The sequence below is a fragment of the Drosophila suzukii genome, unplaced genomic scaffold (assembly GCF_043229965.1).
Source record: "Drosophila suzukii unplaced genomic scaffold, CBGP_Dsuzu_IsoJpt1.0 scf_6, whole genome shotgun sequence".
NCBI lineage: Eukaryota > Metazoa > Arthropoda > Insecta > Diptera > Drosophilidae > Drosophila > Drosophila suzukii.
Window position 1 is genome coordinate 1,339,116 of NW_027255938.1, and position 24,332 is coordinate 1,363,447.

Sequence of the window (24,332 nt, forward strand, 5' to 3'; positions counted from 1 at the left end):
TAAATAGTGAGTTATGTGGAAGTTCTATAGTAGTTCGGTATTTAATATTTATCATTTATAAAGGCAACCGGGGTCCCAATACAAAGGGCCCCGGAAGAATTTATTTGGACTCTACTGACATCGCCATACTTCGCCATACCTACCAGCCCGACTTGGCTGCCCAGCAACCGGTGTCCGTTCGACCCGTGCCAGCGACCAGCCAGGAAAGCCTTCCACAATCGACGCCGACGACGTCAACATTTCCCGGTGAGTCCGTTCCGGCGTACCGCGTCCTCCTCCTCTCGGGAACTTCTAGCGGTCGCATTGCGGCGCTGAGAAGTATCTCCATTTTGTCTGGCAGCCCAATCTCGGACTGCCCGTGCACCACTCACCGGAGAGCGCCGTTTTCCCGTGTGGAGATCCGTATCGCTGCTGGCCTCCGGCGGAAAGTCATCAGCCCGGGCTACCATCGCCTCCAGGCCCGGCCCGACGGTGGCTGAAATTTACGAGAAATTATATACACGTGTACCTCGATTGTATATATTGATATCTACTTACCTGTTTGTGAGTTTATCCGGATTTAGACCCGAGAGCCTTATTTGTCCTCGTTGTTTGCCTAAAATTAAAAAGGTCGCGAGCATTAGTTAAATGGTATAGTTTACAGTGCAGTTACGTACCTTTTTGGCCTGTCCCTTCTTTTCCCCTGGAGCTCCTCAGGATTAGGTGACCATACACAAGCGCATCGCGCATGTTCCTTTGAGGGCCGCGTTTCCATGCGAGCTCTACCAATACATGGCTGGTGGCGCGGCGCCTGTACCCTTTTCCAGCAAAACGAATCCTCTGCTTTGAAATATCCGAGACAGCGGCCACGTTTCGGTCTTAAATCTGTCAAGAGAAGCATGTATATAAACGATTGTACTTACGATATTTATTAAACCTTTGTAATACCCACTATGTGTGAGTAAGCTTTCCCAGTGGGGGGGATGGAACCGTAGCCGTAGTCGCGAGGAGGGGGCTCCTGCCGACTGCGAATGGGTGGTGCCCTGCAGCATCTTGAGGGCATCCATGGTTGGCTGGGAGCGCTTGGCTAGGACATCGATAGCCACCAATGTAATCCATTTTTCCGTTTTGTCCTTAGTGATGACCAATAGATTAGTAAAGTGAGACCGCGAAGTTATCGATACTTATGTTGCGAGCTGTGGCATTAGGGGTACTCTGCCCTGAGGAACGACTGAGCTAGCGGCACTGCCACCGAAAAAAGCAGTTCGTAACATAGTTTCCGAGATCTCAGCGTTCATCCGGACGGACGGACAGACAGACAGACACATGGCTAGATCGACTCGGCTAGTGATCCTGATCAAAAATATATTACTTGCCGACGAATCTAGTATACCCTTTTATTCTACGAGTAACGGGTATAATTATAATCATTAGTGTTTGTGCCTAACCGAAGTAGACACTTCCGGGTCACACCGCGGGACAATTGGGTAATGAGCACTTGTCGCTGGCACGGGGACGCTTTGCTGGCAGGACGATCGCGTCGCGGCAATGGTAACGAAGGTTACTGCGATGCCGGCCCACAGGCGATGCGGAACTGCGCTGAGGTTGAGCTAACGTAAGTTAGCTGCTTGTGGAGATAGTGTATTACGAGCCCTATTCCCAGAGGTAGGAAGTAGAACCGCGGAGTTATGAGATGTGTTGATAACTGATTTATTCTTCATTTGGTACATGTTTATATACTATTGGGTGGGCAAGAAAGTCATGTCGTTTTTTTTAGTAATCGTTTTTAATCTAATTTATTTACGACTAATCGAGCACCAGGGTCACACTTTTTAGTATCGTTTTAAAGCTTATTGTCTTAGGTACTATCGACGAAAATTTGGTAATTATTCGATAACATTTGTGGAAGCTATAGCAAATTAAACATGGAGGACCAAAGTGAGCATTTTCGGCATATTTTGCTTTTTTACTTCCGAAAAGGAAAAAAAGCGGTCGAAGCTCGCGAAAAATTGTGCGAAGTGTATGGTAAAGATGCCATGAGTGATCGCCAATGTCAGCGCTGGTTTGCCAAATTCAGGCTTGGAGATTTTGGAGTTAAAGACGCCCCACGTTCTGGTCGACCATCGGCCGTTTTTGACGAACAAATTCAGGCTTTGCTGGATGAAAACCGGCGCTATTCAACGCGGGAGATGTCAGAGAAGCTCAGTGTGTCGCATACAACGGTTGAAAACCATTTGAAGAAACTTGGCTACGTAAGCAAGCTCGATGTTTGGGTTCCGCATAACTTAAAGGAAATTCACCTAACTAAGCGTATCAACATCTGCTATTCTCTGCTGGAACGGATTAAAAACGATCCTTTTTTGAAGCGGATCATTACTGGCGACGAAAAGTGGGTTGTTTACAATAATGTCCAACGAAAAAGATCATGGAGCAAGAAAGATGAGCCAGCCCAAGCCACATCAAAGGCCGATATCCATCAGAGGAAAGTTATGCTGTCTGTTTGGTGGAATTGGAAGGGTGTAGTGCACTTTGAGCTGCTGGGACGGAATGAAACCATCAATTCAGATGTGTACTGTCGCCAGCTATCCAATTTGGCGGAAAAAATTAAAGAAAAGGAGCCGGCACTAGCTAATCGCAAGGGTATAGTCTTTCACCATGACAACGCTAGGCCCCACACATCTTTGGTCACTCGGCAAAAATTAACGGAGCTGAATTGGGAAGTGCTACTACATCCACCTTATAGTCCGGACTTAGCACCTTCACATTACCATTTGTTTCGCTCTCTTCAAAACTCTTTGAATGGTAAAAACTTTGATTCAGATGAGGCTGTCGAAAACCACTTGTCTCGATTCTTTGCTGGAAAAGACCAAAAGTTCTTCGAGCGCGGAATTATGCAGCTGCCCGAGAGATGGTCATTAGTGGTCGAACAAAACGGCCAATACATAATTGATTAATTATAAGTCCTGATATAAATAAATCATCTTTGAAAATATTGAAAAAAAACGACATGACTTTCTTGCCAACCCAATACTTGGAAGACGAAAGTTTAGTGTAATGATTAGTGAAGTGCGCTATATTCTAAAGTAGGTAGGTAGGTCAGGGAGTTTTGATTATGGCAGCAGTTTGTGTAATTGGCTTGGCAGACACTGCAAAATGTGCTGACTGCATTGGCCGGTCAGTGTGCCGTTGAGTCGGTGAGACGGTGAGTTAGTGAGACATATAATATGCTGATCAGCAATTCTCATATGCAGTGGGTGCTACTGAGCGCCTGGTACTGTTCCCAACTTGGCTACTGCTTGATTTGTTGGGTGTGGTCATGTTGAGTACTTTTGGGTACAAACAATTAGTTTTAATAGTTTAATAGAAACATTGGTCATGTAAATTAAAAATAAGATTTTTTCTTTTAAAACTTCAAGAGAAAAGAAATTTCTTTTTCATTAATCCCTAAAATTAATATTTTAAACAAACTAGTTCTTGAAATTATTAAATTGGCATTATATTCTTTAATTATTACTACTTCTATTATTTTTTTTAATATCCACCCATTAGCTTTAGGTTTAACTTTATTAATTCAAACAATTTTTGTTTGTTTAATTTCAGGTTTAATAACTAAAAGTTTTTGATACTCATATATTTTATTTTTAATTTTTTTAGCTTCAAATGAAATATTTAATTTATCTATTAAACTTACTTTATTTTCTGTGTTAATTTTATTTATTATCTTAATTTTATCTTTTATTACTGACAAAACGACTATAAAGCCTTTACAAACTTCCCACCCTTTATTTAAAATTGCTAATAACGCTTTAGTAGACTTACCAGCTCCAATTAATATTTCAAGATGATGAAATTTTGGTTTTTTTCTTGGAGTATGTTTAATTATTCAAATGTTAACTGGTTTATTTTTAGATATACACTACACAGCCGATGTTAATTTAGCTTTTTATAGAGTTAATCACATTTGTCGAGATGTTAATTATGGTTGATTATTACGAACTTTACACGCTAACGGTGCATCATTTTTTATACCCGTTACTCGTAGATTAAAAGGGTATACTAGATTCGTGGGAAAGTATGTAACAGGCAGAAGGAAGCGTTTCCGGCCCCATAAGGTATATATATTCTTAATCAGGATCACTAGCCGAGTCGATCTAGCTATGCCCGTCTGTCCGTCTGTCTGTCAGCTAATGGGACCAAAGGGAAATGGAGATAAGCCAGCAGCAAAGCGAGATTAAAATGCGTCACATACCGGCGGTAGAATTTTTTTTGGATCAATCGATAGGTATTGACGAGACCAATACATTTCAGTTAAAATTTTTTATCTAGCATGAAAATTGTGGGCGTCACAGGCTTGGGCGGTTTGTGGGCGTTAAAGTTGCCGTGGCAAACTTTTTTTTGGGTCAATCGATAGGTACTGATGAGAACAATACATTTCAGTCAAAATTTTTATTCTAGCAACAAAACTGTAAGAGCCACAGTTTTGGGCGGTTTGTGGGCGTTAGAGTGGGCGTGGCACTTTGCTGAAACAAACTTGCGTTGCGTAAGAAGCTCAGAAATCTGCACGAACTATAAAGGAATCACCAAATTGTCTGCAATTCATAAAACATTTGCACGCCATATTACCTCTCAGTTGCAACATTTGTGCTCCTCTTTAATATCGCCGTGTCAACATGGTTTTGTTAAGCGTAGATCGACCACCACTAACCTGCTCGAATTGACATCTTTTGTAACAGATGGATTTAACAAAAAATGGCAGACAGACGTTATATATAAAGATTTTAGTAAAGCCATTGACTCTGTAAACCACTCTCTTTTTTTATTCAAATTAGATCAGCTCGGGTCTACGAATAATCTGTTAACTTGGATTTCAAGTTGTTTGAATGGTAGATCTCAGAAAGTTTTATTCAAAAACGCTGTTTCCAAGATGATCAACGCGACATCTGGAGTGCCTCAGGGCAGTCATTTAGGTCCTTTGCTGTTTACTCTGTTTATAAATGATCTTCCCTCTATCGTAACTCACTCTCGTGTATTAATGTATGCTGATGATGTTAAGCTTTGTTTATCATATAATAATATTGGGTTACTCTCTTCAGAACATGTCCCTGGACCGAATGTACCCAGTAAACGATTTAGGTGTTCTCCTAGATCCTAAACTTAAGTTTGACTCCCACATAACCTCTACTGTAAATAAAGCTATGAGTGTTCTTGGGTTTATAAGGCGTTGGTCTAAAGAATTTGATGACCTATACACTACCAAATTATTATTTACCTCCCTTGTCCGTCCTAATTTCCTCTTCCGTTTGGAGTCCTCAGTATCAAGTGCACATTGAGAGTCCGTACAGAAACAATTTCTTCTTTTTGCCTTACGTGGTTTAAATTGGGATCAAAACGTCAGGTTGCCTTCTTACTCGAGTAGATTGCTATTAATTAATTTGCCTATTCTAGTAAACCGTAGAACTATGCTTGGTACTATTTTTATGAACAATCTTGTCAGAGGCGATATTGATTCTGTAGATTTGGTAAGCCGCCTAACTTTCAATGTTCCTGTTAGACTAATGCGAAACTACTATCCTATCAACTTGCCAATTCTTTCTAATAATTATTACAAACTATATCATTTAATTTGTTCCTCAACTTTTATCCCTGTATTAAAAACTGCACTCTTAGCTTTGCTTTAGTCTTGTCGATCTATGTTTTGTCCTGTCTTTATTTGTTCTATGTACCTTCCTCGCGAACCGTATTCGCCCGAAATAAAAATGGGACCGCGCGTAACAAGCACGTGCTTGGTGTCGTTTGGGCCACTTGTTTGTACTGCTCTTAGTGCATCAACGTTCAACAATATACAATATATAACCAGGGCCTAAAAGGATGTGTGACTATATTCCAGAGATTTGCATAGATCCGTTTTCTTCAGAGTCGATTTATCACGCTTGAGAATTTTAGCGTGACCATAAAATTGGGATATCCACTGCCCGGTATCCCTCAGTCGAATAGCTGTCGATTTGGCTCTTTCCATGCCTGCTAAGTTCAGACTAGGGAGGTTAAAGATCGCATTCAGCGCTTCATTCGGGGTAGTTCGAAGGGCTCGACTAATACACAAAGCCGCCATTCGCTGTTCTTTGTTTAGGGGAGTCAATAGGCATTGTTTGTGTATAATGGGATTGGCTTGACTACCGCTGTGTATATCCAGTTGACTATTCTAGGGGACATGTCCCATCTTACCCCAATGGCTTTTTTACAGGAGTAAAGTGCAATTGTCGCTTTCTTGTTTCTCTCTTGGTTATTTAAGCCCCATTTGAGGCGCTTATCTAATACTAATCCCAATTATCTGGCGTGATCGCTAAAAGAGAGATTACAATTGTTTAGAATAAGTAGGTTGAGTTGTGGAATTTTGTACCTATTTGTAAAAAGAACAAGTTCCGTTTTTGAGGGACTTACCCCAAGTCCGTTCTCTATCGTTCATTCTGATAGTATTTTTAGTTTAGCGGTCATAAGATCGCAAAGTGTTTGTGGATATTTTCCATTAAAGATGATGGCGACGTCATCTGCGTATGCCACTACCTTACAACCTCCTCCTTCCAGAACCCGCAGTAGTTTATTTACTGCGATATTCCACAGGAGGGGTGATAGTACACCTCCTTGCGGGGTGCCTCTGTTCACTAGTCTAGTCTGGGTTGAGGTCCCTAGTGTGGCTGTGACCATTCTGCTTATCAGCAGTTTATGGGTCAACCCCACCATTGGCGGCTCAATCCCTAGCTCTGTGAGAGATTCTGTTATAGTAATGGGAAGCACGTTATTGAAGGCTCCCTCTATGTCCAGGAAGGCGATCAGTGTGTATTCCTTGATGCTGAGTGACTTCTCGATGCTGCTTACCACCAAGTGTAGCGCCGATTCGGTTGACTTACCCTTGCGTGTTGTGCCTCTGATATTTGTGTCGGGTCGATAGTGGCCCTTATGTGTAGGCTTATCATTCTTTCAAGGCTCTTAAGCAGGAATGATGTTAGGCTTATTGGACTAAAATCCTTTGCTGTGGTGTGAGTGGCCTTCCCTGCCTTGGGAATGAAAACCACCTTCGTTTCTTGCTATGCTTTTGGTAGTTCTCCTACCGCCAGGATGGAGCGGAAGATTTTTTTCAACCAGTGTATTGCTAATTGTCCTGCTTGTTGGATGTGTGCCGGTCTTATCCCGTCCGGTCCCGGCGGTTCAAAACTCGGACATCTAATTTGATTCCTTTTCTGGCGTGTGACCTGTTTGTTGGCTTCCTGAAAAGTGAGCGTCTAGGAGCAGGTCCAAGGACTCTACTGGAGTCTGACCATGATCCATTTGCCTTCTATAGACTGCCCAAATGCGCGGCTGTCTTAGAGAGTATTTTCCTGAGCCTTGCGGCATCAGTCGGGGGGTTTTTTCCTTCCCCTTGGTTTCCCTGTGGGGCATGCAACTTTGAAGGCAGTGTTTCATGCTTCTGTGAATTTATTTACTGTTCTGTCCAGCTCCTGTGGTGCTTTCTGATAGTTCCATGGGGAGGATATTCGTCAGAACTTCTTTATACGTGTGCCAGTCGTCGTCTAGCGTTAGCGAAGCTGACAGGCAAGGGCGAATCAAGGGACAATACGGTTTCTATGAATCTATGGTCCGAAATGGAGTGCTCGTCAGAGACTGCCCAGTTTTTGACTGCGTTTACAAGTGAATCTGATACCAACGTTAGATCTATGATCGTTTGGCAGGTTTTAGTTAAAGGTACGACATTGCTCCTGTTGCATTAAAATAGGATCGAATTTAGAATAAAATCAAATAAAGACTCACCTCTATCGTTATTTTTTGGGAAACCCCACTGGGTGTGATGGCCGTTGGCGTCATAGCCTATTATTAATCCTTTCTTGAGCTTTTCGCATTCCTCTGCCAGTCCTCTGACCAGCGCATCTGGGGGATTTTCCTTTTCAAATAGGCCAATAGGACCCGTATAAAGCCACTTTGCAGCTTCAGGCTTACTGCGGTGTTGTCTCCGCTGCTGTAATTGTGAAACAGAAATATACTAAGATGCCTTCTGGCTAATATTCAGGTTCGAATTTGACCTTCTTTGTGGTCAAGCATAAGCTTGTATTCCTTTGTTACTAGTCCAGCAACCTTGCCTCCTACTACCCAAGATTCCTGTACCATGACCAGTTCGGCTCCACCTTTGGTGAGGGAAAGCAATAGTGCAGCAGACGCTACTTTACTGTGGTGTAGGTTGATTTGCAGAAGTCTTATTGACATCTACAGCTGCAACCTCCACCGCAGTGACATCGGCCTCCTCTGTATCACTCAGGTCCACGTCCTCGATTGCCGGTCCAAGCGCTCGCATCTCTGCTCAGCGAGGAATCGGCCCACCAGGTGCCTCCAACTCCTCAGCAAGCACCTGTTCGGCTGGGCTGCCGGCAGAGCTTACAGCGGCGTTGGAGTCGCCCTTGTATATATTGATGTGTATGGCACTAAAACCGAAGTTCAGCACTCCTCGAGCAGCCTCGATTGGAGCAACCGACTCCTTATTTACGACCAACACCGCCTGGTTAACATTCCCTTCATGCTCCTCCACTTTGACGACTTTCCAGTCTTTCATGAGAGGTGCGGGTTGCGTTCCTGCAGCATGTAGAGCGCCTTAATCGCCACTGGGAGCCAAATCCAAGATCGGGGCCCTACAATGTTCGGCCCTTCGTAGACCTCGCCGAGCTTGCTCGTCGCCTGCTTTTATAGGTCAGCAGACCGCTGACTATCACAGTCCACCACTTTGACACTGCCCTGGTACCAGCCCGCTTCCATACAGCAGGGCGATGAACCTGTCATTTCTCGGAAATGAGGGAAAGCTGGGACTCCACTGCCTTCCACTTATTTCTGGGTATCCTGCCCGTAGTTAGGAAGCACCTTCCTTGCCCATTCTACCTTTTTCAGCCATTCAGGCGAAGGGGTGGCAATGTTGCTCCTAGCATGAGAGCGCAGAGTCTGGGCGTCAGTCCGCCTTTCCGCGTATGTGTATTTATTTGCGCGGGTGGCCAGCGGGTGGCCCGATCGCCTTGGCTATCCTTACCACTGTTTTAGGCGCAGAAGCGCCCGTCGCTGAGCCATTTGCGCCTTGCTCTCTGCCACCCGACATCCCTAGTTCGGGATGCGGCCCTTTCAGGACCGTGCTTGCGTAAATAAAAAATTCTTCAAAAATGTGAACTTTTGCACTTTGTGGGCGTGACAAACTTTCGTTTCACATAAAATATGTGCTAGAGCCTTGCACGAGCCATTGTTTGAAACAAAAAGTAGAAGCGTTATTCTTAGAAAGGTGCTGCAATAATTCGTAGGAAGAAAAATGCATGAAATCAAACAAAATGTATTGGTGGTTCATAAAACCACCAATCCACCTCAAACTTATGAGTCCTGCTATCGATATATTTAAGTCTATCACGGTATCGATTCGCCCATCGCAAAAGAATAAGCATGTGTAAAATTGTCGGCACGACAACACAATTTTATAAATTGTTTCCATTTGTTTCTATAATTGGTTCTTGGCTAAAAAAAAGTGTAAAGTCAGAGTTTATATGGAAATAAAGTTATCTCAATTCTATTTGGTGATGTTGTACATTTTTCCCCATGGAGTGGCAAAAAAATGCATTAAATAAGTTCTTATATTTTACTCCATTTGTCCTGTAGCTCTAATGAATGAGCAAAGTTGGTCCAAGTATTAAATTATAATTATCAAAAAAAATTTTAAATACCAAAATATACATTACATCAATATTTTAAGTATGTTGCTTGAAGGTAAAATTGCGGACCCCTTTCCCGAAAAAAGCTGTCGAGCGTGTGAGAACGCCTTTTCCGTCGACGCACTGCTGGCTGAAACTTAAAAAATTGTTTTTTTATTATGATAAACAAAAAAGAAATTTGATTTGTTATTTTGTGAAACTCAATTCGCATTCCATTCATTTCTCCCACCATTGCAATGCATGGTATTCTTTTTTTTATCGAAACTGTGTATAGAAGAAGTTCTTCCTCAATGACGTGTTCGTTCGCGTCTTGTAAAAAATGTGGAATATAAACGATTTTGGCGGTTTGTTGGCGTTGAGCGCTGCAACATTTTTCAGACAATACACTCAAAGAAAATCGCCCATAAATTTGCTTTGATTTCGATTTTTCCTGAATTAAAAAATACAATTTTAATTAAATTGCGTTTTTTTTTAATGCACAGGTTTGCAACCTAGAAAACCGCAATGCATTTGGTGGCACAGGCAGCTAGCCTTGAGTTTTAGAAATTACATTTCTAATAATTATAATTGCCAGTCTGAGTTTTTCTGGTTGTTCAGGGATTATGCGATAGTTCTTGTTGGAACTCTCATTTGTCAACTTATTTTTCCATCAGTGTTGTGAAACAAAGATTTTTCTCAGATGAAAGATGACCAAATTGGTTTTTAGTGATTTTTCAAAGATTGTTTTAAGCTTTTTTTTACAGCTTAAGATTTAGTGGGTAAATTTTTTGACTGTAATTTTTTCAAATCTTTTTTAGATTTGCTCTTCCTTCAGTCCCTTCAACTATCTCGCCTCGCTATGTGTCATTTAAATCCTCTGCGATATTGTCTAGCCCCAGTGGCTACAGCATTTGCTGGTGTTACGAGAACTTACCAGCTTGCCTACTGCCATACTGTTTTGGAGCGCAACGCTCGGCGAAAACTAGCCACAGTATACGGCCACGACAAATGTATGCCCGAGGAGACGCTGGAATCGTTTTTCCCATTTGATCCTTATTTGCTAAAGCTGTGAGTATCCATCAAATATTACCATGTCTAAATATAATCGACCTTTTGTATTTTAAGATCAAACAAGTATATTAAGAACAATTACATGGTTTACCAGTGCAATAATAAGGATGACTACATGGATGGCTCTACCAACGAGCCCCTTTCTAGAAAACGTGGTGACTCTGAAATAATAGAGGAAGACGATTTTATTGTAGCCGACAAAAGGCAAAAGCATTTGGAACTTTCTAAATGCCAAGAGTTTGACAAACAATTTCATTTCGGATCTTTCCCCGGACTTAACTTATAAGTCATACTTATTAATGAACCGCCATTCATTATATAAAAATTTCGATTTACCATATACAATATAAATTAAATTTTTTATATCAAAAAAATGTAATTCTAATCTTGATTGTGAAAATATAAGAAACGTTTGCAAATTAATCGAAAAACTTAACTTAGTTTCTGTTTTGATAACAGTAGATTACAGCCCGAATGCCGCAAGAAGAATGATGGTAGTTCCTGGTTGAGTTGGACACCAAGATCGCAAAAAAGAAGACCTACACTTTTTAAATGGATTAATTTTTTTTAAAGACATTTTTTTATAATATCTTGAGATGCGCCTGACCAATTAAGATAATGTATGTTTAAGCTTACAACTATAATGTCACCCTTTAATTTTCCCGAGTAAATGAGTAGCGTACATTGAGTATATTGTGAGCTACAACTCGGCAAAGTCGTTGTGTTTAATCACAACGCATATGATATAAAAAAATCCTGCGGATCTTACAATTTATCATAAAGCTTTCATAGAAGTGATCAGATCAACTTGGCTTTTTTCAGAGATAATTGCATACAACTTTAAAAGTACCGTTTTATTATGATATTAAAACAATATTACAAATTTGGAATAAATCAGAAGAATATATCTTAAAGTTGTCATAGAAACCAAAAATGTTTAGAGTTTACTTCACATTTCTATCATTTTTTTAGCGATGTTTTTCTTTTACAACAGCTAAAGTTCGGTTAAATTGGTCAATGTTAGCGCTAGGTGTTTTCGGCTTACCTTAACAGTCATTTTAAATTAAAGTCTACTTCACATCTTAGGCCAACAGTGCAAAGAAAGGGGTACTTTCAAATTTGAGATTACAATCGAAAAAATTAATTTTCTAATAGAATCGGAAACCGGTTTTTATAATGAGAAATTAACTCGCTTTTTATCTCAACTTAAAAAATGGTTTTTCAAAAAGCACTCGTGTTAGACCGCTCACTTTAACTCTCGATTACAAGAACAACAACACCACCATCCTTTAAATTCATTCGTACTTCACTCCACTTTAAATGCTTGAAAATTTTCACTTTTTGAAATTTAAAAGTTTTAGCCTTACGTCGATTTTTGAGAGCCTGAGAATGAATCTTCTCAAGCATAACATTGAATATTGGTTAAAGTATTCCAAAAAACACACTTTTGCTTTAACGACTATTGAAAAATGTCCTGACCAGAAAATTTCCCGATAACGCAAAGAAACAACCTATATGGGAATGTAAACTTTGGCTTGCCGAAGATAGCTTCCTTTCTTGTTATAGCCTTGCAGAGGGTATATTGATTTCAGTCAGAAGTTTGCAACGCAGTGAAGGAGACGTTTCCGACCCCATAAAGTATATATATTCTTGATCAGCATCACTAGACGAGTCGATCTAGCCATGTCCGTCTGTCCGTCTGTCCGTCCGTTTCTACGCAAACTAGTCTCTCAGTTTTAAAGCTATCGGGCTGAAACTTTCCCAAAAGTCTTATATCTTTTGCAGGTAGTATATAAGTCGGAACCAGCCGGATCGGACAACTATATCTTATAGCTCCCATAGGAATAATCGGACAACAAAATTAAAAAAATTATATCTTTGGTGTTTTTTTAGCATATAACCTCCTAAGCTTGGAAATAACATTTTTTAATTAGTTTTGAATTTTGAATTAAATTTTATCGAAATCGGACGACTATATCATATAGCTGCCATAGGAACGATCGGAAAATTGGTGGGAAAATAATATGAAACAAATTATAGCTTCGGTGTTTTTCAACATATAACCTCCACCGCTTGGAAATAACATTTTTTAATTAGTTCTGAGTTTCGAATTTATTATTATTTTCATATAGCTGCCATAGGAACGATCGGAAAATTGGTAGGAAAATAACATGAAACAAATTATAGCTTCGGTGTTTTTTAACATATTATGTTATACTATTGGGAATATCATTTTTTGTGTTTTTAAACTTAATAATTATAGCTGTAAGGGTAATAAGCTTCGGCTTGCCGAAGCTAACTTTTTTTCTTGTTTTTTTAGTATTTTTAAATGGTCTTAGCTCATATTAAAACTACAGATAGATTAAAATACTGTTTTTTATTTTCGTTCCCGTTTTCAGTGCCCATTTATTATGCCCGTTACTCGTAGAGTAAAAGGGTATTCTAGATTCGTTGTAAAGTATGTAACAGGTAACCAACCATAAAGTATAGATTTTCTTGATCAACATCACTGGCCGAGTCGATCTAGCCATGTCCGTTTGTCCGTGAAATGTTGGGATTTGGCGTGTAGGTTCTTTCTTCGCAGCGCAAGTTTGTTTCAGCGCGGAGCCACGCTCACTGAATAGCCCATAACGCTAAAACCCGTATAAATTAAATGAGATTTTGTTATTATTAATGTGAGGAGTTGAACAACTCCTCACAAATCTTTGCAACAGCAGCAACAGATGGCCTGGAGCATCGCCACGTCGAGACGTTCGGTATTGGGACACCAGGAATCTCCGAATTGAGACACAAGTGGCTGAGGTCCGGAAGGCACCATACGGCAAAGTCAAGGCCACACACGCTGGCGAATCGCCCGGCGGGTCTGTCAGAGTCAAGCGAAAGAGGCCGGCAAAGTCGTTGTGTTTAATCACAACGCAGATTATATAAAAAAATCCTGCGGATCTTATAATTTATCATAAAGCTTTCAGAGATAATTGCATACAACTTTGAAAGTACCGTTTTAATATGATATTAAAACAATATTACAAATTTGGAATAAATCAGAAGAATATATCTGAAAGTTGTCATAGAAACCAAAAATGTTTAGAGTTACTTCACATTTCTATCATTTTTTTTAGCGATATTTTTCTTTTACAACAGCTAAAGTTCGATTAAATTGGTCAATGTTAGCGCTAGGTGCTTTCGGCTTACCTTAACAGTCATTTTAAATAAAAGTCTACTTCACATCTTAGGCCACCAGTGCAAAGAAAGGGGTACTTTCAAATTTGAGTTTACAATCGAAATTATAATGAAAAATGATTTCGCTTTTTATCTCAACTTAAAAAATAGTTTTTTAAAAAACATTCGTGTTAGACCGCTCACTTTAACTCTCGATTACAAGAACAAAACGATTTCAATGTTTCTATAAACACTTAGTGCACACCACCATCCTTTAAATTTATTCTAACTTCACTCCACTAAAATGCTTTAAAATTCTCACTTTTTTAAATTTAAAAGTTTTAGCCTTACGTCGATTTTTGAGAGCTTGAGAATTAATCTTTTTACAGCTGATACAACAGCTGCTTCTCTAAAAATTTCTTAAGCATTACATTGAATATTGGTTAAAGTATTCCAAAAAACACACTTTTGTTTTAACGACTATTAAAAAATGTCTTGACCAGAAAATTTCCCGATAACGCAAAGGAACAACCTATATGGGATGTAAACTTTGGCTTGCCGAAGTTAGCTTCCTTTTTTGTTTTTTTTTAGCTCATATAAAAACTACAGATAGATTAAAATACTGTTTTTTTATTTTATATTTTTTAAAATTATTTATATTGTTAGTGCCCTTTTGTTATGCCCGTTACTCGTAGAGTAAGAGGGTATACTAGATTCGTTGTAAAGTATGTAACAGGTAGAAGGAAGCGATTTCGACCCCATAAAGTATAGATTTTCTTGAGCAACATCACTGGCCGAGTCGATCTAGCCATGTCCGTTTGTCCGTAAAATCTTGGGATTTGGCGTGTAGGTTCTTTCTTCGCAGCGCAAGTTGGTTTCAGCGCGGAGCCACGCTCACTGAATAAATTAAATGCGATTTTTTTATTATTAATGTGAGGAGTTGAATAACTCCCCACAAATCTTAGCAACAGCAGCAACAGATGGCCGGGAGCATCGCCACGTCGAGACGTTCGGGATTGGGACATCAGGAATTTCCGAATTGAGACACAAGTGGCTGAGGTCCGGAAGGCACCATACGGCTAAGTCAAGGCCACACACGTTGGCGAATCGCCCGGCGGGTCTGTCAGAGTCAAGCGAAAGAGGCCTGCGACGAGGAATCGTGAGCTCGGGGAGGAAAGTTGTCTAAGACCCATTGTACCTTGCCCAACCAAGCAGGACCTGGCAACAGCCCAAAGCCTCGAGTGCCAGAAACGCCAAGCTACTAGTCAGGAAGGGCGAGCAAACGACCCGTTGAGGCATTCAAGAGGCGTTATCCTGGAGAAGCCCAGCGGCAAGACAGGAAGCTGCGCAGAGGACATCGGCATCGACGCCAGCAGACATCACCGGCAGCCACGTTACCATCGCCGCGCGGAACTCATTGGGGAGCGCAGGAGCGTCGCGGACGTCAAGCATTAGGGTGAAGCCGGGTGTAACTTTCGCCTGCGCTAGGCGTAAAGCAAAGTGAACTGCTAGGCAGCTTCCTGGCGTTAACCTTGACTGTCTGCGCGATCTGAGCACGAACCTAGCGGGACCGTCCGGGACAGAGCAAGGGACAGGTATTGCCTCTAAAGGCGTTGGCCTGGAGAGCAAGGCTTGCTCACCCTAGTCTGAGAACGGTGACGCTTCCCTAAGCCCGCAAGGCGCGACAAGCGACCCCGAGGCAGCGCGTCGGCAAGCGAGCAGAGGCGGCCACTACGAGCATCCCGAGACACAGGAGCCAGCGGTCATCAAGTCAACGCGTCGACAGGCCAGGACGAGAAACATCAGCAGCCTGTGGAACCAGAGCAAGGAGATATCGAGACCAGCCCAGCCACACTCCGGTTGCATTAATAACACGAGAATGAAACCCACTGTTACCATTCGAACCCTGTGTTTTCTCACTGATGTACGGGAAAGTCACGTCATATAAACTTGGTGGGTCAAACGCACAATCTTTTGAGGTAGCCGCACGAAACTAGTTACGAGCATACCAACAAAAATCAGTTCGTTACATCTGACGCCCAACGTGATTGTCCCAACAGTAAGACCGACACAATAAAAATGGGAAACAAGTGGATTTACCGCCATAAGAAGGAGGACTTCGCCCATGTCGCACAGAGGCTTAATGTCGCCCTGGAGGGCATGCTAGACGACATGAGGAAGGCTCTGTCGGAATACTACTCAAAACGGAGAACGACCTACAACTCGTCGACATCTGGGCCGAGCTGGAAGCAACATACCACGACGGAGCCGGCCCAAGCATCACGTTATCGCCGATGGTCCGTGTAGATCTAGGCATCGCTTCCTTTTCCCTTCCTTGCCCATTCTATCTTTTTCAGCCATTCAGGCGAAGGGGTGGCAATGTTGCTCCTAGCATGAGAGCGCAGAGTCTGGGCGTCAGTCCGCCTTTCCGCGTATGTGTATTTATTTGCGCCAGCGGGTGGCCCGAGCGCCTTGGCTATCCTTACCACTGTTTTAGGCGCAGAAGCGCCCGTGGCGGAGGCATTTGCGCCTGCCTTTCTGCCACCCGACATCTCCAGTTCGGGATGCGGGCCTTTCAGGACCGTGCTTGTGCGGATGTTGGAACCAGTGTTCAGCATTTCCGTAGGTTTTTTGTTTTTTTTTTACGTTAGTTTTGTTGTCCATAATTGGTCCCACGAGTTGTGGAGAAGGAGAAAGAACCGCGCAGAGATCCGCAATGCCCGGGTAAGGCTATAGTTAGAACCGGTTTGAAGTGAGATGTTGATTTGGGAGGGGAGGTGGGTAGGTGATGTGTTGGGCATGGGTTTGTGTAAATCAATTGTTTTTCCATCAGTGTTGTGAAGCAAAGATTTTTCTCAGATAAGACATGACCAAATTGGTTTTTAGTGATTTTTCAAAGATTGCTTGAAAGCTTTTTTTTTACAGCTTTAGATTTAGTGGGTAAAATTTTTGATTGTAATTTTTTAAAATCTTTTTTAAATGTGCTCTTCCTTCAGTCCCTTCAACTATCTCGCCTCGCTATGTGTCATTTAAATCCTGTGCGATATTGTCTAGCCACAGGGGCTACAGCATTTGGTGTTACGAGAACTTAACAGCTTGCCTACTGCCATACTGTTTTGAAGCGCAACGCTCGGCGAAAACTAGCCACATATACGGCCATGACAAATGTATGCCCGAGGAGACGCTGGAATCGTTTTTCCCATTTGATCCTTATTTGCTAAGGCTGTGAGTATCCATCAAATATTACCATGTCTAAATATAATCGACCTTTTGTATTTTAAGATCAAACAAGTATATTAAGAACAATTACATGGTTTACCAGTGCAATGATAAGGATGACTATATGGATGGCTCTACCAACGAGCCCCTTTATAGAAAACGTGGTGACTCTGAAATAATAGAGGAAGACGATTTTATTGTAGCCAACAAAAGGCAAAAGCATTTGGAACTTTCTAAATGCCAAGAGTTTGACAAGCAATTTCATTTCGGATCTTTCCCCGGATTTAACTTATAAGTCATACCTATTAATGAACCGCAATTCATTATATAAAAAATGTCGATTTACCATATACAATATAAATGACAATTTTTATATCAAAACAATGTAATTCTGTTGGAGCTTGCATGTTCAAACATACAAAAGTCACATGGATAATTGTGCAATTCATGTTTGCATGAATGTATGTGTACGAGAGGTAGACGCACATTCCGATGTCTTGGTTACCTAGGCAACCGCCTAAGGAAACGGGACTATCGTGCTTCTTTTTCCTATCTTCTCGTTGTTCTTTTTCTCTCTTGATATTCTCGTTCACTTCGATTCTGGCGTTGAGAGCGTGCGGTTCACACAATCTAAGCTTGCATTATTATTTGTTCATTGGGAGGTTGTCTGTTTAATACTATTGTATTACATCTATTCATTAACAAAACCATAGGTTATGGGCCTGACACAATTGCAGTGAATAAATAATAGTGCTTTAATTGTTACAATTTGAAAGTGCATAAAAGTGAACTAATTATATGTGTGTGTGTGCATTCGAATATGCGCATCTACATATGTATGTACATATATGTACATGCGTGCGGAGTGGTCCATGAAGAACAAAAAGGAATTCCTGAACAATAAAGAGGATTAAATTAGCTTTGTGTATAACGCTGCGACAAATTCGTGGCAAAACATTTTTCTATTTCCAGGGAGAAGCGCATACATATCACTAATTCGCCGTGATCTTTCTAGAACACACTTACGAATTCGCCGAGAAATCTTTCCTGAACGCACACATACAAACGCTTCGACAAATTTGCCGCAAATCTCCACGTTGCGAAGGGACAGTGTTGCCAGACAGTGCTGCTGCTGAAAGACATTGTTGCTGGACAGTGTTGAGCGACGTTAATGCTGTTGAAAGTTGCTGGCCGCTGTTGCTAAACATTGCTGTGAAGGGTTGCTGTTGGTGTTGCTGAGGAGGTAGTTGTTGGGGTGCTGTTTTTGCTGTTTTTTGATAGAGAACCATACAATGGATAAAGGGAAAAGAAATATCAAACCGTTTGACGGTGAAAAATATTCAATATGGAAGTTCAGAGTGAGAGCGCTGTTAGAAGAGCACGATCTTTTGAGGGTCATAGATGAAACTCATGCAGAAGTGACTGATGAGATAAAAAAGGCAGAACGAAATGCAAAAAGTTTAATAATTGAATATTTAAGTGATGCTTTCTTATCTTACGCTAACAGTGAAAGCACTGCTAAGCAGATTTTTGCAAACTTAGATGCAATTTATGAGAGAAGAAGCTTGGCATCGCAACTATCTCTGCGAAAGAAACTTTTAGCCATGAAATTAAAAGGTGACACTTCACTCCTTAATCATTTTAATTTCTTCGATGATCTCATTACTGAACTTATCGCGTCAGGAGCAAAGTTAGATGATATGGATAAAATTTCCCATTTACTCCTAACTCTTCCACCCAGTTATGATGGAGTTATAACCGCAATAGAGACTCTATCTGAAAGTAACTTAACATTAGCTTTTGTAAAAACACGACTTCTTGACCAAGAGATTAAGCTTAGGAATATAAGCAAGGATACGAGTGTTAAAGTTTTGCAAGCAGTAAGTAAAAAGGAGTTAAAAGATATGAAATTTAAAAATAATCCAATGCAGAAGTTCAAGAAGATTCAGTTTAAGCCAAGTTTCAAACCGAAACCAAAATGTTTTCATTGCGGTAAGCCAGGTCATTTAAAGAAAGATTGTTTCCTTTTGAAAAGGCAGCCGAATCAGAACTTTAGTGAAAATAAAAGAAAAGATGGGCAGGCTCAGATGGCAACAGCAGCAACAGCCCAAGCAGAGCGTAGTTTTGCCTTCATGTTGAGAAATGCAACTTCCAATTCAAAGTCAAGCGAGGCTGAGTTTATCCTAGACTCAGAAGCATCGGACCACCTTATAAATGACACAGCATTGTTCTCCGAATATGAGTGTTTGCAATCAAATGTGGCCATCGAGATTGCCAAACGCGGAGAGTTTATATACGCTACAGCCAAAGGAGTGGTCAATCTTAACAGCTGCGGAAACAAAATCACCTTGCAAAACGTTTTGTATTGTAAGGATATTCCACACAACCTACTATCGGTAAAGAAGATGCAGGATGCAGGCATGACCATCGAATTTAACCCTGAAGGTGTAAAAGTATCTAAAAATGGTAAATTGGCCTTTAATGGAATATGTGAGTACAATGTACCTATTATAAAATTTCAATTGAACAGTAAAATATTTACGACTAAAATTTCTAATAGTGCTGAGTATCGATTATGGCATGAAAGATTAGGCCACATAAGTGTAGGAAAATTTTTAAAATAAAACGAAATAGTCTTTTTGAAGATACTAATATATTAAACAATATTGATTTAAACCATGAATTATGCGAGGTTTGTATAAATGGCAAGCAAGCTAGATTAAAGTTTCAAAAATTTAAAAATAAAGAAAATATTACACGACCATTGTTTGTTGTCCATTCCGATGTCTGTGGTCCAATAACACCCTCTACCATTGATGATAAGAACTACTATGTAGTCTTTATTGATCAGTATACACATTACTGTGTGACCTATTTAATAACCTATAAGTCGGATGTGTTTTTTGTTTTCAAAGACTTCGTAGCGAAGAGCGAGGCTCACTTCAATTTAAAAATTGTGAATTTGTATATCGATAATGGAAGGGAATATCTTTCTAACGAAATGCGTGATTTCTGTGTCGAAAAAGGCATCAGCTATCATTTAACGGTTCCTCATACTCCACAATTGAATGGTGTATCAGAACGGATGATTCGAACAATCACCGAAAAGGCTCGATCTATGATCAGTTGTGCTAAGCTCAGTAAGCATTTTTGGGGTGAGGCTGTTTTAACAGCAACCTATTTAATTAACAGATCCCCAAGTAGAGCATTGCAAAAGATTAATAAAACACCATTTGAGATGTGGCATAACAAAAAGCCAACATTGAAATATCTTAAAATATTTGGTTCGAAGGTATATGCTTTGAATAAAATACGAAAAAGAAAGTTTGACGAAAAGTCAATTAAAGCTATACTTGTTGGATATGAACCAAATGGTTATAAGTTGTGGTCTGAGGAATCGAGGAAATTTATGACAGCAAGAGATGTTGTGGTGGATGAAATAAACATGTTAAAATCAAGAGTTTTACATGGGGAAGATTCTGAGGTTCAAAGTAATACTGTTGAACAAAATAATGAATCTTTAAGTAAAGGAAATGAAGAGTTGGTTTTTCCTTTGATAGAAAATAATGAATCTGTTGATTCTGAGATAAGTGAACAACTCAATGAAAATTCCACATGTCTAGAGAATGCCGATCCAGTTGTTAAAGCTGGTGATAAATTAAAAGAAAATAAAAGTGAAGAAGAAATCAGACGCAGTGAAAGAATTAAAAGTAGACCCAAATTATCATATCGATTTTTAGAAAGATGTCTCATGAATACTCAAATATGCTTAAATGATATTCTTAATACCTTTGATGAAATTAAGTTTCGTGAGGACAGATCTTTCTGGGAGAAAGCTATACAAGATGAACTTAATTCTCATTTTCAAAATAATACTTGGTCCCTAGTGCATAAGCCAGAAAATAAAAACATAGTTGATTGCAGATGGGTATTTAGTATAAAACAAGATGAATTTGGGAACTTAGTAAAGTACAAAGCAAGACTTGTAGCGCGGGGCTTCACTCAAGAATATATGACTGATTACGATGAGACATTTGCACCAGTTGCACGAATTTCCAGTTTTAGATTTTTGTTGGCACTTTCAAATCAATACGATTTAATGGTTCATCATATGGACGTAAAAACTGCCTTTTTAAACGGAACTCTAAAGGATGAAATCTACATGAGCGTTCCAAAAGGCCTGAATCACTCTTATGAAAATAAAGTATGTAAACTTAATTTAGCTATATATGGTCTTAAGCAAGCTGCTAGATGTTGGTTCGAAGTTTTTGAAAGTGTGTTGAAGGATGTTGGACTTAAAAACTTAGGAGTTGATCGGTGTATTTATATTTTGGATAAGGGAGATATTTCGAGAAATATATATGTCTTGTTATGTGTGGACGATGTAGTAATTGCTACAAACAAATCTGATACAATGTCCAATTTTAAATCTTACCTTCATGACAAGTTTTAAATGACCGATTTACGTGAAATTAGACACTTTATTGGCATAAAAATTGATAGAACTAATGGAGAGATTTGTCTTAGTCAGTCAGCATATATTAAAAATGTATTGAAAAAATTTAATATGGAAGAGTGTAATTCAGTTAGTACTCCCCTCCCAAGTAAGTTAGACTATACAGCTCTGCAATCAGAAGAATTATGTGATGCACCGTGTAGAAATTTAATTGGTTGTGTGATGTACATAATGTTATGTACACGGCCCGACTTAAGTACTTCAATAAGTACTCTAAGCAGATATACAAACAACAACAATAAGGAACAATGGCAATGCCTTAAGAGAGTTCTTAGATATCTGAAGGGAACTGTTAATATCAAGCTTAGATTCAAGATGGTAGCTAATTTTAATAATATTCTTACAGGCTATGTAGATTCCGATTCGGCTGGAAATGAAACTGACAGAAGAAGTACCACGGGGTACCTTTTTAAAATGTTTGAAAATTGTTTGGTTTCATGGAGTACCATGAAGCAAAAGTCGGTTGCTGCTTCATCTACTGAAGCAGAATACGTGGCCTTGTTTGAAGGTGTAAGAGAAGCTCTTTGGTTAAAATCGCTAATAAATGAGATTAATCTAGAATTAAGTGGTCCTATTGATATTTATGAAGACAACCAAGGTTGTATAAGTATTGCAAATAGTCCTACTTGCCATAAGAGAACAAAGCACATAGATATTAAATATCACTTTACAAGAGAGCAAATCGAAAAGAAACTAATTTGTGTAAAGTATATTCCCACAGATCTGCAACTAGCCGACATATTGACGAAGCCATTACCATCTGCCCGGTTTATTTCTCTGAGAAGCCAGCTGGGTCTTTTTGAATAATCCAACTACGATCCTGGTGAACTGTTGCTGAAAATCCATCGAAGCAAAACATGAAATGGATCCCATGAAGTCATTTATGATTATTTTTTTTTACTTACTAAGACCTAAGTAATTGAATTGAATTCATATTCTTGTTTATTTTTTCAAATGGATCTCATATTTACTGTTTATTTAATTTCATTTGTCAAAGCTTTAATTATGTTAATTTGTGTATGGATCTAGTTGGGTTTAAGTGGGTTTCCCCAACTCTTGCAGCAAATGCTGGATCTAAAGTATCCCCAGAATTGAAAAAGAAACGAAATGACATGAAGAAACAAATTAAAACTAAAGCACAAACTCACGTCAGGAATTGAAGTGATAATCAATCTAACTTTTGAGGCGGCGTGTTGGAGTTTGCATGTTCAAACATACAAAAGTCACATGGATAATTATGCAATTCATGTTTGCATGAATGTATGTGTACGAGAGGTAGACGCACATTCCGATGTCTTGGTTACCTAGGCAACCGCCTAAGGAAACGGGACTATCGTGCTTCTTTTTCCTATCTTCCCGTTGTTCTTTTTCTCTCTTGATATTCTCGTTCACTTCGATTCTGGCGTTGAGAGCGTGCGGTTCACACAATCTAAGCTTGCATTATTATTTGTTCATTGGGAGGTTGTCTGTTTAATACTATTGTATTACATCTATTCATTAACAAAACCATAAATTCTAATCTTGATTGTGACAATAAAAGAAACGTTTGCAAATTATTCGAAAAACTTGACTTAGTTTCTGTTTTGATAACACTAGATTACAGCCAGAATGCCCCAAGAAGAATGATGGTAGTTCCTGGATGAGTTGGACACCAAGATCGCAAAAAAGAAGACCTACAATTTTTAAATGGATTAATTTTTTTTAAAGACATTTTTTTATAATATCTTGAGATGCGCCTGACCAATTAAGATAATGTATGTTTAAGCTTACAACTATAATGTCACCCTTTAATTTTCCCGAGCAAATGAGTAGCATACATTGAGTATATTGTGAGCTACAACTCGGCAAAGTCGTTGTGTTTAATCACAACGCAGAGATATAAAAAACATGAGGATCTTACAATTTATCATAAAGCTTCCATAGAAATGATCAGATCAACTTGGCTGCTTTCAGAGATAATTGCATCCAACTTTGAAAGTACCGTTTTAATATGATATTAAAACAATATTACAAATTTGGAATAAATCAGAAGAATATATCTTAAAATTGTTTATCTTAAAATGTTTTTCTTTTACAACAGCTAAAGTTCGGTTGAATTGGTCGATGGTAGCGCTAGGTGTTTTCGGCTTACTTTAATAGTCATTTTTAATAAAAGTCTGCTTTACATCTTAGGCCAACAGTGCAAAGAAAAAAGTACTTTCAAATTTGAGATTACAATCGAAAATGTTAATTTTCTAATAGAATCGGAAACCGGTTTTTATAATAAGAAATGAACTCGTTTTTTATCTAAACTTAAGAAATAGTTTTTTAAAAAACATTCGTGTTAGACCGCTCACTTTAACTCTCAATTACAAGAACAACACCATTTCAATGTTTGTATAAAAACTTTAAATTCATTCTAACTTCACTCCACTTTAAATGCTTTAAAATTCTCACTTTCAGCCTGAGAATGAATCTTTTAACAGATGATACAACAGCTGTTTCTGTCGAGGTTTCTTAAGCATAACTTTGAATATTGGTTAAAGTATTCCAAAAAACACACTTTTGTTTTAACGACTATTAAAAAATGGCCTGACCAGAAAATTTCCCGATAGTGCAAAGGAATAACCTATATGGGAATGTAAACTTTGTCTTTCCGAAGTTAGCTTCCTTTTTTTTTGTTTAGTATTTCTAAATGGTCTTAG

The 24,332-nt window shown here is 39.5% G+C and overlaps 1 protein-coding gene and 1 long non-coding RNA gene across 2 annotated transcripts in view; both read left to right on the forward strand.

Moving 5' to 3' along the window:
- LOC139355011 (RNA polymerase I-specific transcription initiation factor RRN3-like) overlaps nucleotides 1-17,442 on the forward strand; it is a 107,529-nt gene extending 90,087 nt beyond the window's left edge. Inside the window, exons 5-6 of the mRNA XM_070999289.1 lie at nucleotides 16,910-17,138; nucleotides 17,196-17,442. Of these exons, the coding sequence (XP_070855390.1) occupies nucleotides 16,910-17,138; nucleotides 17,196-17,427 (461 nt within the window). The 3' untranslated portion in view covers nucleotides 17,428-17,442. The remainder of the gene's footprint in view (nucleotides 1-16,909; nucleotides 17,139-17,195) is intronic.
- LOC139355001 (uncharacterized) lies at nucleotides 10,502-11,190 on the forward strand. The gene is made up of 2 exons (XR_011605785.1): nucleotides 10,502-10,751; nucleotides 10,809-11,190. It is a non-coding gene; the product is annotated as an uncharacterized lncRNA (long non-coding RNA).
- Nucleotides 17,443-24,332: the final 6,890 nt, after the last annotated feature.